Raw genomic sequence first — 19725 nt, forward strand, 5'->3', positions numbered from 1 at the left:
ACATCTCAATATATACACACACAAAAATCCAATCATCAATTAAAAAACAGGTGATACAAATAAGGGGTAAACCATTTTCCTAATTACCGAGGACACTGATAGACCCATAATAATCAAATTCTTGGTGGCTGCAGGACGCTACTTGTGCTATCCACCACACCAGCTTAAACTGCACTTATGTGACTCACCATGTCACCAAGTGTTACTGCAGAGCTGGTTTGACTATGACCACAATGTACTAGGCCGCTGGTGCTTGCCAGTTCATCAGAAGATTAAGCAGCCCTATTACCAACACTCTGCTGCATACAAGAACCCTGCTATTATTGCACCTCAGCAACAGAAGAACGGGGTTGGGTACGCCTAACCTTAGCAGGGACCACTACTCCATCATCAGAGCTATCTGTCAGGGTGCCGCTGCTCTCTACAAGTTCGAGTATTGAGCCTAATTCTGACAGTGAGGCTTCCCCATTGCTCTCATCTGTCATGCTCAGCATTGTGTGGGCCTCTTCACTAGTGTACCTCTGTTTGGACATTTTGGCCAATAAATTTATAGGTACCTAGTGTGACTCACAGGTAAAAAAGCACCTGATTGTCAAGGACTGTTTGAACTGCTACCAAAAAATGTAACTGCTAGTGCTAGCAGAGGCCAGGCCTGACTCTGCTAACGCTGAGGTTTAGTGTGCTGTGTATTGGAAGTAACAGTGATCTGCTGATACTGCACTTCTTGGGGGGGGGGCTGGGCGGAGGGGCTAAACGAAGGTGCTGGCAGGTGCCGGGGCTGATCCCGCTAACGCTGATTTTTGGGAACACTATATTATACTATTGGGGACACTAGTATAGTTCTCATCTGATCAAACATATTGATCCCTTCAGACACTATACTAGTAATTCAGGTGTTTAGTGTGTGTGTGTGTGTCACTGGGAATCAAATGGTTAAAATGTATTACTAAATATGTGGCGGGCAATCTGACGCTGTCCTGGATTGACGCTAACGTTAACACTAACTGACCTCACCTGTGACACTAATACAGTGATCAGAAAAAAGATCTGTACACTATATTATTGACACTGTGACAGGGCAGTGAAGGGGTTAACTGGGGGTGATCAGGGAGTTAAATCTTTATTAGGGGATATATGGCAGGTACTCTAAACCTATCTGGGACTGCCGCTAAACTACCACTAACTGCCGCTCACACTAACTGGCATCACAAGTGACACTAATACAGTGATCAGTAAATTATCTGTATACTGTATATAGTGACACTGTGACAGGGAGTGAAAGGGTTAACTGGGGGTGATCAGGGGGTTAAATATGTGCCTAGGTGTACTGGTGTCAGTGTAGGGCTTGTGTACTCACTGATGATGCTCTCTCCTCTCACACTAGAACCAAAAAGGGCTCCAGGAGAGGAGATTGCATCAATTTCTGTGCTTATGTTTACATTACACAGGCACATGACATTCTGCCATTGGTCAGAACCAATCACCAGGTCCAGGCCAAAAATCATTGGCCTGAACCTGATGACTGATCGGTTCTGAACCGAATCAGCACATTGAGGGGAAGGTGGGCGTGTGCAGTTACGTCAGTTCACGCAGTAGAGTCACCTTGCCGCAGTAAAACTGCGGCAGGTGGTCGGCAACAGGTTAAAGAGATCCTTTTCTGAGAGAACTACAAGGGTAGTAGCCATTCTTGACCTTTTTTTTTTTTAATGGTTTACCTGGCTGTCATGCTGATCTTTTGACTTTATTACTAGCAGCTTATTTAAAGTGAGAGCCAGCCCTCTTATTAGGATCTGTGTTCAACATTTAGGCTGGGTTAACACTATTGCGAATTGTATGCAGGTTTCCCCGCATCCAATTCACATGTCAAGAGATTGTGACCGACTGTATATCTCCGGAACGGCTCCGATGCGAATTGCACAGGAGCTCTATGCTTCTTCTGGTCCAATTCAGGTCCGAATTCAGCCAAAAATTCACACTGAAATCGTACCTTAAACGGTGAACAGGGGCACACCGGTCCCCTACTGTGAGCCGCTCACTGCGGCAGTGTGAACCCAGCCTTACAAACTGGAGTTCACTGGCAATTTAGATGCTTCAACAAAGCTTACTGAACGCTCTGCGAGTACTTTGTAAAAACTTACTGTTCACACTGCTCTTAAAGCAGAAGCCCTTTTAATAACACTAACAATTACACTGACACCAAATAAAGTACCTTTTTTTTTATCCTACCTAAAACACGCTGATGCTGACATTTATATGGACCCCCACTAAACTAGATCAAGTCCTGATCTAGTTAAACTTTGTTTCTTTTCTTTTCTTTTTTCAACAGACTGTATATTATTATTACTATTATTTATTTAATTTTTTTTACAGACTTCTCTAGCGAGGAGAAAAAGACACAATGGGGTTGATTTACTAAAGCTAGAAAGTGCACAATCTGGTGCTACTGTGCCTTGTAGCCAATCAGCTTTTTGACTTCAGCTGGTTCAAATAGGCTTTGATGAAAAAAAAAAATTGAAGCTGATTGGTTTCTATGCAGAACGCAACAGATTTTGCACTCTCCAGTTTTAGTAAATTAACCCCAATGCTTTTCTTACTCTTCACAAAGGAGAAACAACACTGGTAGTAGTGATCGCTGTGATTGGCTAATCACAGTGGTCTCATGATTGGAAGCCAGTTCTCTCGGCTTCTGATCGTTGGAACAAGACCGAGAGCTGTCAGTAACAGCTCTGTCTCAGTCCCGAGAGCACACAATCAAACATGCTTACAGCACAAACATAGGAGCACATATATGTCAAGTCCACGCAGTTGTAAAGGGGTTAATAATCCATTTTATTTTTATTTAACTGCAAAAGCATCCTTATTTAATGTTTATTGCCGAATAATTAATAGCATAGAACAACATATTTTTACAACATTGATGCTCTTATGTGTTACAGGCTGATGATCGCTTCCTGCGGGATTCATCACAGTAACTCTCGAATTACATCTATTTCCCCTTCTTCCTTAACTGTTCCTCGAAGAAATCATTGCAGGCAACAGTCAGAGCTGCCACCAGCACCACAAATTCATTGAAGTCAACTTCATTGTCCTTATTGGAGTCCAGATCATTCATGATCTTGTCAACCAGCTGGGGATCCTTCTGGCACTGCAAAGTAAAATAGAGGATTAAAATGGCAAAAATGATTTGTGTGTAATCTAGTTGTAGAAAGTTTAGTTTGAATGCGCTGAAGTGTGATGTTAAGGTAGAGTGAAGTGACCGCAAACATCCAATTTTGTACTGGGAAATTTTAAATTTAGAATCGTTGCCCAGTTTAACACCTAAGTAAATAAGGCCCAAAGTGTGATGATAATGGGAACCCTAGATTATAAACTCAATCAGTTATATATTACCAGTATATGAAAGACTGCCCCCCCCCCCCCCCCGAAAGGTTGGCTATCCAAAAACTGTCAGCATTTTACAAATATACTTTGCCAATAATGACTTACAGCGGCATAAGAGATGACATATCTGGGAAATTGATTTTTTAAACTTTTTATTAAATCGGTAGAAAGAAAATCAGTATTGAAACACGATAGTGTGGACTGATATTGCTTTTTTCTGCTATCTTATGGGAGCCTTGTACCTGCGCCTGTTTTTACAGAGCTGTGCAGTGGGAGAGTTCTGGAAGGGAGTTTCTGTGTTTATTTTTAAGTCCCTATTATTGGGTTCTGACGTCTCTGTTTTTCATTGAACTATGCTTATTTAAAGAAACTATGCCTACAAATCTGTAATGACGCCACCAATATCCACTCTTAGCTAACCCCTTACCCTCCCTACAAGGAAATGTTCCTTTCCTTAGTTTCTCATATGAAAGCAGTTAAAATGCCACTCCAGCTCCTGTTTTAGAATGCTAATCCCATTGTGAATCCCCGCCTTTCGGATGTTTTTTTTTTACACTATGGGCACTGGGGAATGATTGCAGCAATACACACCCTGTATGACTCTATATCTCAGGATTAGGCTGTTATGTCAAAACACACATAAACAATATAGTATAAAAGATAAATTAAAGCACTACCAAAGTTAAATAATCCTATACAAACTGCTCCTCTTGCTGTATTTGCTTTCTATGTCAAATTCAAAATAAAGTGTTTTCAAAAGCCAATTAATTTCTGGCTCCAATCAATTCACGTCAATGCTTAGTAATGAATGAACAGCTAGTGGGAATGACTCATAAGTATTATGTCGGGAGAAAAAACATGAGCCATGCGCAGAGAGTAATGGAAAGTTCTATTTCAAAATTGATAGCTGTACTATTGTTTAGTTAAGTGGAACCAGAACGTTACAAGAAAGGTATAGTGGATTTTGTAGTTAGCTGATTGCCCTCTGGGCTAGTGTGCTTCTGTGAGGTCATTTGACCATTAATGAGGTCAGTGCCTTAACCACCTGGGAATCACTACTGCAAGAAAATATCATTGACAGCTTGGCTTCCCAAGAGACTCTGAAGCAGCTTTAGCTCTTACGTATATCAGGTGATCAAAATCCCTAAGTCAGTAGAATCCTTTACCACTTTCTCTATTTACTGACTTGTAGAAAACTGAAATAAAATCCTTAAAGGATAAGTCCAGCCTAACACTAAAATCCCTGCATCTATAGACCTCCATGACTAATGCCTCGTACACACGCATCGATTATTGGCCGTGAATTTTCGGCCAACATCCGACGGCCGATTTTCGGCTTGTTAGTATGATGCTTCCGACAACCGACTCAGACTTTTCGGGCAAAAAAAATCTGGTGTGCAGGCTATAAAATTTTTGTTGGCCGTCAACACAACGGCCGATTTTCCATCAGTCAGTACAGATTTCGGCAGACAAAAATCTGATGAGCAAGACTGGGCATGCCCAGAGAAGAAAAAACACACGGAAAGTAAACCCGCACATGACATCACTTCTGAAGTAGATTTTTGTTGGCCGAGAAAATTCGTGTGCAGTCTAGGCACATTCCAACCAACAAAACACCACTCTGGACAAAAGTCGGAGGATAGGTCGGCCGATAATCGTTGCGTGTGTACGAGGCATAACACTAACCTATCTTGCCCTGTAATAAAGAAATCAGTATACTTACCTTTTTTGAAACTGATCTGACCCGATCCCACACTGAGCTGTCAGCTTCGCTGTGGAGGTGGGCGCAGAGGACACAGCCGACAACGGAAGCCCCATAGTAAGTCTATGCGTGACGTCGCTCCCCATTCATTTAAAAGCCATTGCCGGCCCTGTCCCCCGCAGAGCTTCTGCCGCTGGAGACCGGATCGGATTGGCTTCCAAAACGGTATGTATACTGATTTCTTCTTTACAGGGCTAGATAGGTTAGTGTTAGATTGCGGAGGTCTATAGATGCAGGAGTTTTAGTGTTAGGGTAGACTTATCCTTTAAGACCAAACTAAAACCAGGCCTCCTAAACACACAAACAACATGCAATGTACCAAGTGCTGTAACCCATAACAAGTATCTTGGAACCCATCTTTTCCTTTATCTGATGTCAGTAAATTGAAGTCTAATTGATTTGCTATAGGCTATTTGTTATTGCACTTCACCCTTGTCCTTTGTACTGCCCGACGGCATTTAAAGCCTCATAGAATGACAAGGTATAAATGAGATTGATCTCTGTACAATATTTTAGTGGGGTGGAAGCAGTTAATGTTCTATTCTTTGAGGTCTTGGAATAAATTTGAATGTGGCGTCAGCGTCTTGTGAAGTGACAGCAGTGCAAATGGAAATAAACTGCCCTATGCAAAGTCTGTCTCGTTAGGATTAATCATTATCGACGGCATATCGCACATACAATCTGTGACACCACTATTATGGCAGAATATAAAACATATAAATAAACAGTGGCTGCTAACTGCCAAAAGTGTTACTTTTACAGTGTAAAATACATACAATAACACAGAAAAGAAACCATGTAAAAGAAAGTACATATAAGAATATAAAGCAGTGGATTACCAACTGTTACTAAACTGTGAATCCCAGCATTATTCCTTTTTATTTTCAGCAAGTTTATTGTCAGCTTCTATATTTAATCCTAAAGCAAAGAGCCTATTACTTAAATAACTATTTTTTTTTTAAATGTTATGTAACTTCCAGAGTCCAGATTATTAATAAAGCTTCTTGAATAAAATTATTTTTATTAGTGGCTATCAGTTTTGATAAACTTTTTTTTTTTTTAATCCAAATGGGTTTTGCAATTGACCTGATATTCTCTTATCTAGCTAGAGAAGCATTTTTTTTTTTTGTTGTAAATACATTAATGAACAAAAAGGCAGCTCAGCTTTTCATTGATCAGTGAAGGTCTGACATCCAACAAACTCTGCCTTTTATCGGTAAAGCTGTCACGATCAGTTGATTACATTTTGTTAGCCATTTTATCTCGCCAAATACCCTTTCCCTTAAATTCCCCTAAAAAATGATTCAGTAAATTCTAAAAAAGTTGTCAGCAAAAAGTTTTGCTATGGTAGCCACTTTTTTTCTATACTTCTTCCCCAAACACATGTGCGTGTCCCATACTTACAGCAAGGAAGTCTGTCAGTTCACTTTGCAAGAGCTGCTTCAGTTCCCCTTTGTTCAGCTTGTACTTGTCTCCCTCTTTGCCTGAGTAATGGTGAAAGATTCGGATCATGGTATCCATGGCACCTTCCAACTGGGTAGGCATCTTTGCGATAAGTGTCTAAAAGGGCGTAATAAAAAATAAAATTGTATATACTTTTTATTGACCACTAGGGCATAAATATTAACATTTTTCTATAGCAATAAAAAATAAAAAAAAAAACAAAAAAAAAAAACTCTAATATCAAAGCAATAACCACTCTAAATAAAAAAGAAGCAAATTTCTCTGGGAGGCTATAGCAACTTTGCTTCTGCAAGGAAGTGGAAAAGTCTGGAGGTCCTGATGAAAAGAATATAAAACAGCTTCATACCTGTGTGTTCACAAACAGAAGGAGCCAGATCAATTATAAAGCCAGCACAGCAGCTGGGTTATTTATATATAATGCTCCAGCATAGCACATGTATTCCCAAAATGCAAAATCTCCTTCGGCACCAATGAATACAGGCGAACATCCTGTGTCATCCATAGCAACAGGTGGATTGGCTGCTGGATTTCATCTTCAGCACTTCATATGGCTCAGTTTTGTATAACCTCATACTATAGCATACCTGTGACTGCCTATAGCACCCATGTAGGAGGAGCCCCGCCACCTCTACACATCTGTTCATTAAAACAGGTAGGAAATGAAGGCAATTAGTTGCTAAGATGCTAGGGCAGAGGAAAATGTCCAAAAATAAACCTCAGGAAGAAGGGAATATGTTGCTGCTATCTAAATGACAGTGTTTCCCTCTAGGGTGGAGATATGCATTGTCAGTAAATGCAAAATAATAATAACTGTAACAATAACTGCATAAATAAGGATAACATTTTTATTTATCACTGGGTTTAAAAAGCAGCAAATATAATAAGCTAATCTCTGTTTTGCAACTGCTAATAAGCAAACATATTGTGTGCCTTCTGTGATAAGAATTTACATTTTTGGTATATGAAATAAATGCTGAATACAATATTAGTAAAGGGTAACTCCACTTTCGTGGGGAAAAAAATAGCAAATAAAGAAAAAATAATATAGCATATACAATTGTGACACAAGTCATATTGTAATTGAATGTTATTAAAAATTACCTTTCCTTTTCAATCTGCAGCACTGTAATTCTCTGTAAATTGCAATGCAATATGGCTGCCCGGATAAGAAGGGGGGATAGGTGGGACTGTAACCACTTCAGCTAAGGAAGGTTTTGCCCCCTTAATGACCAGGCCATTTTTTGCGATTCGGCACTGCATTACTTTAACCACTTGCCGACCGCCGCACGACTATTTACTGCGGCGGTCAGCCCCTCATAGGCAAAGTGACGTAGTACTACATTGCTTGCCTGTGAGGCTGTAGGGAGCGAGCGTGCGCCGCTGGAGGCGCGCTCCCGTTTGCTCACTTACCCCCCCCCCCCCGCGCGAGTGACCGGCGGACCCGATGTCCGCCGGTCACTCGCGAACGTCGGTTACACTGGGAGAAAGGCAGGCGGCTAATGTAAACAAAGCCGCCTGTCATTCTTCCCTGTGTAACAGCACAGATCATATGGTCCTGCTATGTAGGACCGTTGATCTCTGCTGTTACACACACAGCCACATCCAATCACAGTTAGAATCACGCCCCTACGGACACACTTAACCCCTCCCTCTCCAATAAAGTTAACCCCTTCCCTGCCAGTGTCATTTTTACAAGTAACAGTGCATATGTATAGCACTGATTACTGTAGTAATGTCACTGGTGACCCCAAAAGTGTAAAAAATGTCAGTCAAGGGTCCGATCTGTCCGCCACAATGTCGCAGTCCTGCAAAAAAAAATCACAGATCGCCGCCATTACTCGTTAAAAAAAAAAAAAACAATAAAAATGACAAAAATCTTTCCCTTAGTTAGTAAACGCAATAACTATTGCGCAAACCAATCAAAATACGCTTTTTGCGATTTTTTTTTACCAAACATATGTAGCATAAAACAAATTGGCTGAAAATGTTAAAAAATTTAGATTTTTACATTTTTTTGGGGGGAATTTCATATAAAAAAATGTGAAAAATATTGTTGTTTTTGCAAAATTGTCGCTCTTTTTTTGTTTATAGCGCATGATCAAAAAATGACACAGGTGATCAAATACCACCAAAAGAAAGCTCTGTTTATGGGAAAAAAAGGACGTCAAATTTGTTTGGGTACAGCATCGCACGACCGCGCAATTGTCCGTTAAAGTCACGCAGTGCCGAATCGCAAAATAGGCCCTGGTCAGGAAGGGGGTAAAATCTTCCGGGGCTTAAGTGGTTAATGAAAAATTGCACGGTCGTGCAACGCTGTACCCAAATACAATTGATGCCCTTTTTTTCCTCACAAATAGAGCTTTCTTTTGGTGGTATTTGATCACCTCTGCGGTTTTTAGATTTTGCGCTATAAACAAAAAAAGAGCGACAATTTTGAAAAAAACGCCATTATTTTTTACTTTCTGCTATAAAACATTCCCAATAAAAAATGTAAAAAATCTAACTTTTTTTATCGGTTTAGGCCAATTCGTATTCTGCTACATATTTTTGGTAAAAAAAATCCCAAAAAGCTTATTTTAATTGGTTTGCGCAAAAGTTATAGCATATACAAACTATGGGATAGATTTTTTCAATTTTTATTTATTTTTTTGTTTTTATTAGTAATGGTGACGATCAGTGTTTTTTAGCGGGACTGCAACATTGCAGTGGACAGATCGGGCCCCTAACTGACATTTTTTACACTTTTTGGGGACCAGTGACATTATTAAAGTAATCATTGATAAATAATATGCACTGTTACTGTATAAATGACACTGGCAGGGAAGGGATTAACACTGAGGGTGATCAAAGGGGTTAATGTATGCCTAAATACGCTTGCTGACTGTTTATGGGAAGGGTTCTGTGACAGGCACAGCGCAATCGTTGTTTCAGCTTAGCTGAAACTTCTGATCTCTCCCTGCCTGTCTGACAGAAGACTCGCCTGCTTTGTTTACATATGCAGGGGAGTCTTCTGTCATTTTATCTGACAACTGCCGGAGGCCAACAGCAATCACCGCCGCTCCTCCCGTGGTCTGCCTCCCGCTGTGTCTAAACACAGCGAGAGCGCGGCTCCGGCGGCGCGCACGCCCAGCCGAGACTTTGTGCACGAAATCACGTAGTACTACGTGATTTTGCGCAGCCGGGCTGCCCTGCTGCAGTAATTCTACGGTGGGCGGTCGGCAAGAGGTTAAATGAGGCAATGACTCAGTAGAATCATATGCCTCTATTCCTGGTACAGATAAAAGAGGAGGCAAATTTGGGACTTTAAATGAAGCACACGGCTATGAGGGGAAAAAATCAAATATATAATATCATGTTTATTAATACATATACACATATTGAGTTGTAGCAAAATACAGTGAATAAATAAATATATCGGCTCGGCTCGGCTGCGTACCTGTACGGCGATTCGCAAGAGAGCTCCCGGGGCGAGCGCGCGCCGCCGCTGGCGCACTGTCGCCCCCACTAGGCAGCGGAGATGCCAATGCATGGGACTGGCGACACCAATAGCCGCCAGGCACCCGCGATCGCTCACCACTGAGAGAGAAGGAAAGCTGTTGTAAACACAGCTGACTGTTCTTCTCTCTGAAATTATCACAAAGCACCTGTGATCCTTCTATATAGGATCACAGGTCTCTATGATCATTTTACAAGCCCCTCACACTATATAAGGCTGCTGCTTACATGTCAGTTTAGTGCAGTCAGTGTAATGTACAGGCATACCCCACTTTTAAAATGTATAGATATGTTGTAGTCCTGGGTCCCCTCTCAGTGCTCCCCATGTTTTGTGTCCCTGTCACTTATGATTCGTGAGCAGTGCCATGCAAAGCTGACCAATTTTTTTCATAGATGCCAATGTTAAAGACAGGGAGCAGTGCCATGTCAAGCCTACAAACATTTCCCACAGATGCCAATGAGTGCTGAAAGCTGAAAATTGGTCTGGGCAGGGAGAGGGTGAAAGTGCCCTGTATTTAAGTGGTTACTGAGAACCCTATGACAGAATTAAGAAAGAAAAGGGAGTGGGCAGGGCTGGGACAAGGGGTGGGCAGGAGGGGAGGTTTCCCTGGGTGCAGTGGTTTATTGCAGGCATGGGGGGGGGGTGGGCGCCTTGACGCTAACCCTAAGGAAAGGGGGGCGCAGTTTGGCATCCTTACCCTGGGCACTGGACGACCTTGTTCCACCACTGGGCGTGGGGTCCCCCCCAGAATCCTTATCAGGCCCTTTGGGTCTGTTGTAGATTTTAAGGGGAACTCCACGCCGAAATTTAAAAAAAAATGGCATGCCCCCCCCCCCTCAAAAATCAATATCAGGCTCTTTGGGTCCCGTACAGATTTTAAGGGGAATTTTACGCCAAAATGTAAAAAAAAAACATTGTGGGGTCCCTCCCAAAATTCAAACCAGACCCTTATCCGAGCATGCAACCTGGCAGGACAGGAAAGGGGAGGGAACAAGCGAGCACTCCCCCTTTCCTGAACCATACCAGGCTGCTTACCCTCAACATGGGGAGATTCCAGCCCCCCCCTCCATGTTAATGGGTATATAGTACCCATACCCATTCACCAAAAAAGTGTAAAAAAGTAAAAATCAAAGAACATCGTTTTTGACAAGTCCTTTATTAAAAAGAAAAAAAAAATGTGTCCCTCGATATAAATCCATTGTTAATCACGACCCCCATCGGACCCGAAAATTTTTAAAAAATTACAAAAACGCTTCACCTCATATGACGTCAGAAGGGGGCGGTGCCACCAGGTGAGGTGACTGGATGGCCCGTCCCTTCCCTATAAAAGAACTGTCAAAGCCGAAGATCAGGGCAGACGGTGGGTAACCTCTGAAGAGGCAAAGCATTTTTACGTTTTTTTCTATTTTCCGGGTCCGGCGGGCGTCGTGATTGACAATGGACTTACTTAGAGGGACGCTATTTTTCTTCTTTTTATAAAGGACTATGATGTACCCGATACCCATTCACATGGGGGGCGGGATCTGGGGGTCCCCTTGTTAAAGGGAGCTTTCAGATTCCAAAAAGCCCCTACCCGCAGACCCTTGTCCCCAACAACATGGGGTCAAGGTAGTTTGGGGTGGAGCCCCCCCTGCTCACTCGTCCCTCCCCTTTTCTGGCCTGCCAGGCTGCATGCTCGGATAAGGGTCTGGTAGGGATGTCAGTATTGCGGCGACAGGCTCCATATATTGCACTGATGCGCCACAGGCACATCAAGGGGACACCCCAGACACTATATTTAAAGAAATGTTTCATTTTTATTGTTTCACTTTAAGCATTTATTAAAATCACTGCTCCTTTAAAAACGATTGTTTTAAAAAAAAATGTTTGCATTGATACATGTCCCCCAGGACAGTACCCAGGTCCCCGTACACTTTTAATGGCAATAACCTGTATATAAGCCTTAAAAATTAGGCCTTTTGATTCATGTTCGTGTTCTATAGACTTTAATAGAGTTTGCATGTTCACTAGAACTTTTTCCCTGTTCGAGATGTTCTGGTGCGAACCAAACAAGGGGGAGTTCGGCCCATCCCTTCTCACTTCTCATGCCTACCAAATTCTTCCCTGATGCTGGGGCTGAAATGATGAGTTCATTGGCTCAATGCATGCATGTGCTGAGCATAGAGACTACTTTTCCTGGTTTACTTGATGGTTTGACCCTGTGATGCATTGACTTTTCATGGCTGCCTTGTGCAGGATCAATGGTTATCACTTTTATTTTAACCTCTATACAGCTAAACGGGAGATTGTCCTGCTTTTTTGGTAGTCAGTCTGAACTGAATGTCCATGGATAAAAGTACTAAGTAGGAATGCCAGTTATCTTTACTTCTATGGTCTCATGCACACAGCCATATTAAAGTAGAACTAAAGGCAAAACTTTTTTTTCATTTTGGAGAGAGTAAACTCGGTTTGTAACCTTTGTCATTTTTTGCCATCTGTGTCTCATTGGGGAGATTTCCCCTTCGCTTCTTGTTCCATAGCCAAACAGGAAGTGAGAGGAAATCACTCCAAAGTGAGGGAATCCTGGTGTGTCACCAGAATTAGTGTCCCCATTGGAATATATTCCTTCTATTATTGTTCTGGGGACAGCTAAAATTTGGAATTTTTTTTTTTTTACTTTTAGTGATAATGATAAACAAGACAAATAGAGAGGGTGGATCACCCTAATGGTGGACACAGACAGCAATAAAAACCTGACATGGTATTCTAATCCATCTCCACTCTATCCAAAACTAAAAAAAAAAAAAAAAATTGCCTTTGATTATACTTTAACCACTTTACCACCGGAGGATTTTGCTGTCTTCCGTCCAGGCCACTTTTTGCGATTCGGCGCTGTGCGACTTCAACTGACAATTGCGCGGTCATGCGACGCCGTACCCAAACGAAATTTACGTCCTTTTTTTCCCACAAACAGAGCTTTCTTTTGGTGGTATTTGATCACCTGTGCAATTTTTACTTTTTGCGCTATAAAAAAAAAAAGAGCGTTTATTTTGAAAAAATAACAATATTTTTAACATTTTTTTTATATGAAATTCCCCCCAAAAAGATGTAAAAAACCAATTTTTTAAAAAATTTTTGGCCAATTTGTTTTCTGCTACCTATGTTTGGTAAAAAAAATCGCAATAAGCGTATTTTGATTGGTTTGCGCAAAAGTTATTGCGTTTACTAACAAAGGGAAAGATTTCTGTCATTTTTGGTGTTTTTTTTTTTAACGCGTAATGGCGGCGATCTGCGATTTTTTTTGTGGGACTGCGACATTGCGGCGGACAGATCGGACCCTTGACTGACATTTTTGACACTTTTGGGGGTACCAGTGACATTACTGCAGTAATCAGTGCTATATATATGCACTGTTACTGTAAAAATGACACTGGCAGGGAAGGGGTTAATTTTATTGGAGAGGGAGGGGTTAAAGTATGCCTGGTGCTTACTGACGTGTGGGGGGGGGAGGTGACTGAGTGAGTCATGGACAGATCGGATGTCCAGCTATGCTGAACAGTCCAATCTGTAACTCCCTGTCACTATGGAGATCCGTCCGCTTGTGTTTACACAGGCGGGCGGCTCTCCACACTAGATCCCCGGCGATCGGGGCAGAGCAGCGGCGATCGCCGATGCTCCTCCCCTGGCCCGACTCCCGCTGTGAATGAAAACAGCGGGAGCGAGCCTCCGGCGGCGCGCAAGCGCCGCCCAGAAGGGGGAGTGTCTGACGACGTTAATACTACGTCGTCAGACGATAACGAACCACTCTGCCGCAGTAGTATTACCGCGAGCAGACGTAAAGTGGTTAAAAAGTTGTCCATACTGCATCTGAACTTATACAGACATGCACCCATTTATGCCCATGTAAGCTGAGAAGTGTACATTCTGCGCCTGCGCATCTGATCACAAGCAATAGGAGACATTTATGGAGCAAAGTAGTAATTTATGATGCAAATCATGCTGCCTCTCACTTAGCACAGTCTCGGTAACAGGTTTAGAGTGTATATGCAACCCATACATCTGAATTCCTGGGCAGCCAACTACAACTACAAAAGGCTTGCAAAGTATAGAGCAGCCAATGGAGAATATTAAAATAGTAACAGTACGAGTTGTGAAAATGTGAAATAGATTCCCCTGGTTTGCTTTCACCACCTTAATACCAAGCACTTTTACCCCTTTCCTGCCCAGGCCAATTTTCAGCTTTCAGCACTGTCACAATTTGAATGACAATTGTGCGACCATGCAACACTGTACCCAAACTAAAATGTTATCATAATTTCTTTACACAAATAGAGCTTTCTTTCTGTGGTATTTAATCACCACAGTTTTAGACTCCACAAACTATGGTATATATATATATGAAAATTGATCAATCCTGATGTACTGATGGAAAATCTCATTTCTTGAGGCCCTAAAATGCCAGGACTGTAGAAATACCCGCCACATGAACCCTTTTGGAAGGTACAGTCCAGGCACTTAGTAGGAAGCATGGACCTTTTTTTTTTTTTTTTTTTTGAAGTTGTAATTCTTTGTCATCGTTTTTTGGAAAATGAAGACATAAAAAAAAATGTTTACCATTTTTCTTTTTTTTTTTACATACTGTCACCAGTTCAGTACAGCTTTATCACATAACTGGTGTGAAGGGAATCAGGGACACTGACTGGTGACAGTACAAAAAAAAAAAAGTTATTAATTTTTTTACTTTTTTTTAGAATTTTTTATTACATTTTTTTTTCTTTTTTTAGACACTGTGAATAAAGTAATACAATTTTACCACAATATTTCACTGCTCTGGGAAAGTGATCTGGATTTTTTTTTTTTTATTACACATTGTTTGCCTATAGCAATGTATTACATTGCTATAAGCAAGCATTTTACTGAATAAAACAGATTTGTTCAGTCTGTTTTGTTGTGATTCGCTGTGATAGGTCAAAGCTAATCACATGGTACAGATGGGCTGTAATTGCCCCTGTCTGTACCATATGATCAAATTGACCAATCACAGCTAGCTACACATTTTTACATGTTGGGTGGCTTAAAAGGAAGCCATCCATTGTGTGCAACTGTCATGTGACCTGCTATGATTTATCACAGCAGTCACATGGTATTAACAGCAAGCTGGTACTCAGATCAGTTATTGGCTGTGTCCCGTGGACACAGCCAGGGACAGATCGCGCCACTCCGGGGCCGCGTGATCAGCGCATCCTGACAGGATGTCATATGATCCTCAGCATAGGCGTGTGCAGCCTATTGCATTAGGATGTGCAACCCAAAGCTCAAACACACACATGTGAGTGTGTTTATGTATACATACACCCCTCACATTTTTGTAAATGTTTTATTATATCTTTTATGTGACAACACTGAAGAAATGACACTTTGCCACAATGTAAAGTAGTGAGTGTACAGCTTGTATAACAGTGTAAATTTGCTGTCCCCTCAATATAACTCAACACACAGCCATTAATGTCTAAACCACTGGCAACAAAACACCCCTAAGTAAAAATGGCTAAATTGGGCTCAAAGTGTCAATATTTTGTGTGGCCACCATCATTTTCCAGCACTGCCTTAACCTACTTGGGCATGGAGTTCACCAGAGCTTCACAGGTTGCCACTGCAGTCCTCTTCCACTCCTCCATGATGACATCACTGAGCTGGTGGATGTTAGAGACCTTGCCTTCCTCCACCCTCCATTTGAGGATGCCCCACAGATGCTCAATAGAGTTTAGGTCTGGAAACATGCACTGACAGGCTGACCCCTCACCCCTTCAACCTCTGCAGCAATGCTGGCAGCACTCCTACGTCTATTTCCCAAAGACAACCTCTAGATTTGATGCTGAGCACGTGCACTCAACTTCTTTGGTCGACCATGGCGAGGCCTGTTCTGAGTGGAACCTTTCCTGTTAAACTGCTGTATGGACTTGGCCACTGTGCTAAAGCTCAGTTTCAGGGTCTTGGCAATCTTCTTATAGCCTAGGCCATCTTTATGTAGAGCAACAATTCTTTCTTTCTGATCCTCAGAGAGTTCTTTTCCATGAGGTGCCATATTGAACTTTCAGTGACCAGTATAAGAGAGTGAGAGTGATAACACCAAATTTAACACACCAGCTCCCAATTCACACCTGAGACCTTGTAACACGTGACACCGGGGAGGGAAAATGGCTAATCGGGTCCAGTTTGGACATTTTCACTTAGGGGTGTACTCACTTTTGTTGCAAGCGGTTTAGACATTAATGGCTGTGTGTGAGTTATTTTGAGGGGACAGCAAATTTACACTTTTATACAAGCTGTACACTCACTACTTTACATTGTAGCAAAGTGTAATTTTTTCAATGTTGTCACATGAATATATATATATATGGCAGTAGGGCAATGGACAGTGTCGGTAGAGCAATGAACGATGTCAGTAGGGCAGAGATTGGTGTCTGCAGTTCTTTTTTTTTACATTATTACTTTTTTACAGTTTTATTATTTTTTACAATATGTTTTTTTACAATAATTTTTTATTATTGTGTTTTTACAAATTTTTTAGGAGCCCCATTGAGGGAGCTTTAGTGCAATATCTAAACAGGGCCCTGATGTCTCACTTTTGAGACAGAGAAAGGGAGTGAGAACAAATATTCCCCAGTCCCTTTCTCTGCAGCCAAGCAGCAGGGGAAATCTGCACAGCACAGGGTGATTAGGGTGTGTCCAGGCCCACCTGGCACACCCTGTGCGCATGCCTATGATGCCGAGTCAGCATAATTAAACCGCTGCCCGGCTTTCATTTTGCTTTAGGCCAGATGGGAGGTGGTTAAAAAAAAGACTGGATTCTTTCGTAAATGTACATGATATACCTGGATACTAACATTTATAGGTAAAGTTGATCCAGGGATTATTTGATTTCCTCTCGGGGAATCAGGAAAAAATTGTTCCCCCACTGGAGCAAATTAGATCATGCTTTGCAGTTTTTCTTTTTTCTTTTTTGCCTTTTTCTAGATCAATTGTGGGTATAGGGTTGTATACAGTGTATAGGATTGTATGATTTTTGTTTTCCCCTTTTATTGACTGAACTAGATTGATTAGTGTCAACCAGACTAACTATGTAACAATGTAAAACTCGAGCTATAGCCTTAAAAAAAACATATATGTCTCATAATCTGTCCTATGGCTTGTTGTGCAACAGAACCGATATACAGTGCCTTGCGAAAGTATTCGGCCCCCTTGAACTTTTTGACCTTTTGCCACAAATTTTAGGCTTCAAACATAAAGATATAAAACTGTAATTTTTTGTGAAGAATCAACAACAAGTGGGACACAATCATGAAGTGGAACGAAATTTATTGGATATTTCAAACTTTTTTAACAAATAAAAAACTGAAAAAAAGGTAGAAAAGTTCAAGGGGGCCGAATACTTTCGCAAGGCACTGTATGTCTCCCCTATTGATGTTTACATCTCCCACTGAATGGGTCATTCATACAGTAGTGGCACAAGAGCAGAATGACCTCAGTCTTCATTCATTCTGAATGACTGAAGAGCAAGGTCATTCTGTATCTGCACCGCATCAATGACTTACATGTTGGCCCTGAATTTACTAGTCAGTGGCAGCAGCACATAGGGTCCATTTACGCTGTATGCATGAGCACAACATAAAATACAGTCAAACTTGTACCATGAATGCAAGTTTTTCTAGTTTTGGCTTATACAGCTAAATGCTATGGCCTAAAAGCATCAGTTTGAATCGACCCATAGCATTCAATACTTCAATTTTCAGATCCCTATTCATCCAAGAAGTTTGGAAAAACCTACCTGCCTGAGTTCTTTAAAAAAAACTGTGTAAAGGTGTACCTAGAAGGCACAGGGGGGTCACACCACATATTGATTTGATTATATTTATTTTCTGCTCGTTTCCTTTTTTTTTTTTTTTACTTTGTTAATTGATAAAAATAAACTATTAACACTTTCATTTCTAAAATCATTCTTAATTTACAGCATTTTTTCACACCTGTCTAAAACTTTGGCACAGTACTGTATATTAACTGAAAATTGTTCCAGTTTTGTTTGTAAAAGGAAGTGTGATGCAACAGTTTGCAGGGGGTAGATTTCATATGCCCCATATTCTGTGGGGAATGGTAACAATTACCACCACTATGGGAAGGGACAAAATGATAATTAGCAGAATAAAGGGATTTGACTGCTGTAAACCAAAATCTGGTTGTTATTTCTGACTGCACTTTCTACTCTTTATACTGCCATGCTAGATACGATCATAAATGTTTTATGTGAAGTAAAGCATTGAACATCATTTATGATGTTAGGTAAAAGACTGAGCTGCAGGCTATTGAAAACCTTTTGCCTGAAGCATGTTCATCATATCGTGATGTGATATTTCTTTTATTTTTTTTATCAGATAGTGCATGTTGCATAAATATTTAAAACAGAATATCAGACTTAAAGTAAACCTATGATGAGAGAAATATGGGGGCTGCCATAGCTGATCTCATTCTGAAAACACTATTTACTGACCTGCTAGCAGCAACACCTTCTGACTCACCGATCCAAGTATTCAGGTTGGAGAAACTGTACAGAAGTCTGAACTGCCTATCAAAGTCAAAAGTCAAAGACCAAAATAAAAAAGCAAAAAGGTCAACATGACGGCCAGGAAATTAACATGTTCTAAAAGAAAGGTCAATGCGGACCAAAGGACTTCAAACTTTCTAAACAAAGTGCTAGTTTACTGTTCTTCAGACTTACGAGCAGATGGACTGTGGCCGGTGAGAAGTGGTCAATAAGAGGAAGAATTTCCCCCCATCTTTGGATTCAGTGGACAGAATAGTGTTCCAGAGGCCAGAGAGAGGCAAGCAAAGGCTGTATCCAGCCCATGGGCTGCAGTTCAAAGACCACTGATGCAGACTATAAGGGCTTATTCACACCAGTGGCCACGTTATACAGCAGCTACTGGAGTGCACTGTGAAGGGAGTGGTGCGGATGAATTGTAACAACACATTAAAACTTACTTTTTTCATTTTTTCCACTTTATTGAAATGTCACAAAATGGCATTTCTTTTATTTGCATGCACTGCAACAGGTTGAGATACAGTGTAGTGCATTGCAACATATTGTGCTACATAAAAGTGCAGCATGTCCTACTTTTTTCAGCACATACCAGTGCAACAAAGTGCCTATGTGTTTGGCAAGGCTAGAGCTACTACATTTGGTGTAATTTGGTCCGTAAAGGACAACAGAAATTGACAACTTTCCAGCCCTTACAGGGTCAATGGCTGAATAGTCCATTCCCTGTCTGCATAGCCAGGGCTGTCTTACTAGCATCAAAGGCCCCTGGGGCAAAGTAATGCACTGGGGCCCTGCCAGCCTGCCCCAATTTATGCACCTACTCTCAAGGAATAAAGTGTAAATAGTTGATAGAATAAAACATATATTTGTTAGTACTTTCAATAAAATCTATTTTAAACAATTTAAAATGCATTCTATAAATCAAAGACCAATCAACACAAAGGGCACAGTACAAGGGTGGAGGTAGAAGGGCACAGTGCAGAGGGGTCAGGAGAGCACAGTACAGGTTCCAGGACGCTGCTCAGGACAGAGCCATCCTAAAACATCTTA

At 41.2% G+C, this 19725-nt stretch overlaps 1 protein-coding gene across 3 annotated transcripts; it reads right to left on the minus strand.

Moving 5' to 3' along the window:
• Window positions 1-2871: 2871 nt before the first annotated feature.
• S100Z (S100 calcium binding protein Z) lies at window positions 2872-18651 on the minus strand. 3 transcript variants are annotated; one of them, XM_082243826.1, is made up of 3 exons: window positions 18628-18651; window positions 6548-6703; window positions 2872-3145 (listed from the first exon to the last, which is right to left on the minus strand). In XM_082243826.1, the coding sequence occupies exons 2-3, from the start codon at window positions 6686-6688 to the stop codon at window positions 2987-2989; spliced, it is 300 nt and encodes a 99-aa protein (XP_082099952.1). In that variant the 5' UTR covers window positions 6689-6703; window positions 18628-18651; the 3' UTR covers window positions 2872-2986. The 3 variants fall into 3 exon arrangements, with proteins under 3 accessions (XP_082099952.1, XP_082099950.1, XP_082099951.1); XM_082243824.1 differs by lacking the exon at window positions 18628-18651 and adding an exon at window positions 7192-7288; XM_082243825.1 differs by lacking the exon at window positions 18628-18651 and adding an exon at window positions 6954-7041.
• Between the last annotated feature and the right edge of the window lie 1074 nt (window positions 18652-19725).

Source organism: Pelophylax lessonae, assembly GCF_965119305.1.
Source record: "Pelophylax lessonae genome assembly, chromosome: 1".
NCBI classification, from domain to species: domain Eukaryota; kingdom Metazoa; phylum Chordata; class Amphibia; order Anura; family Ranidae; genus Pelophylax; species Pelophylax lessonae.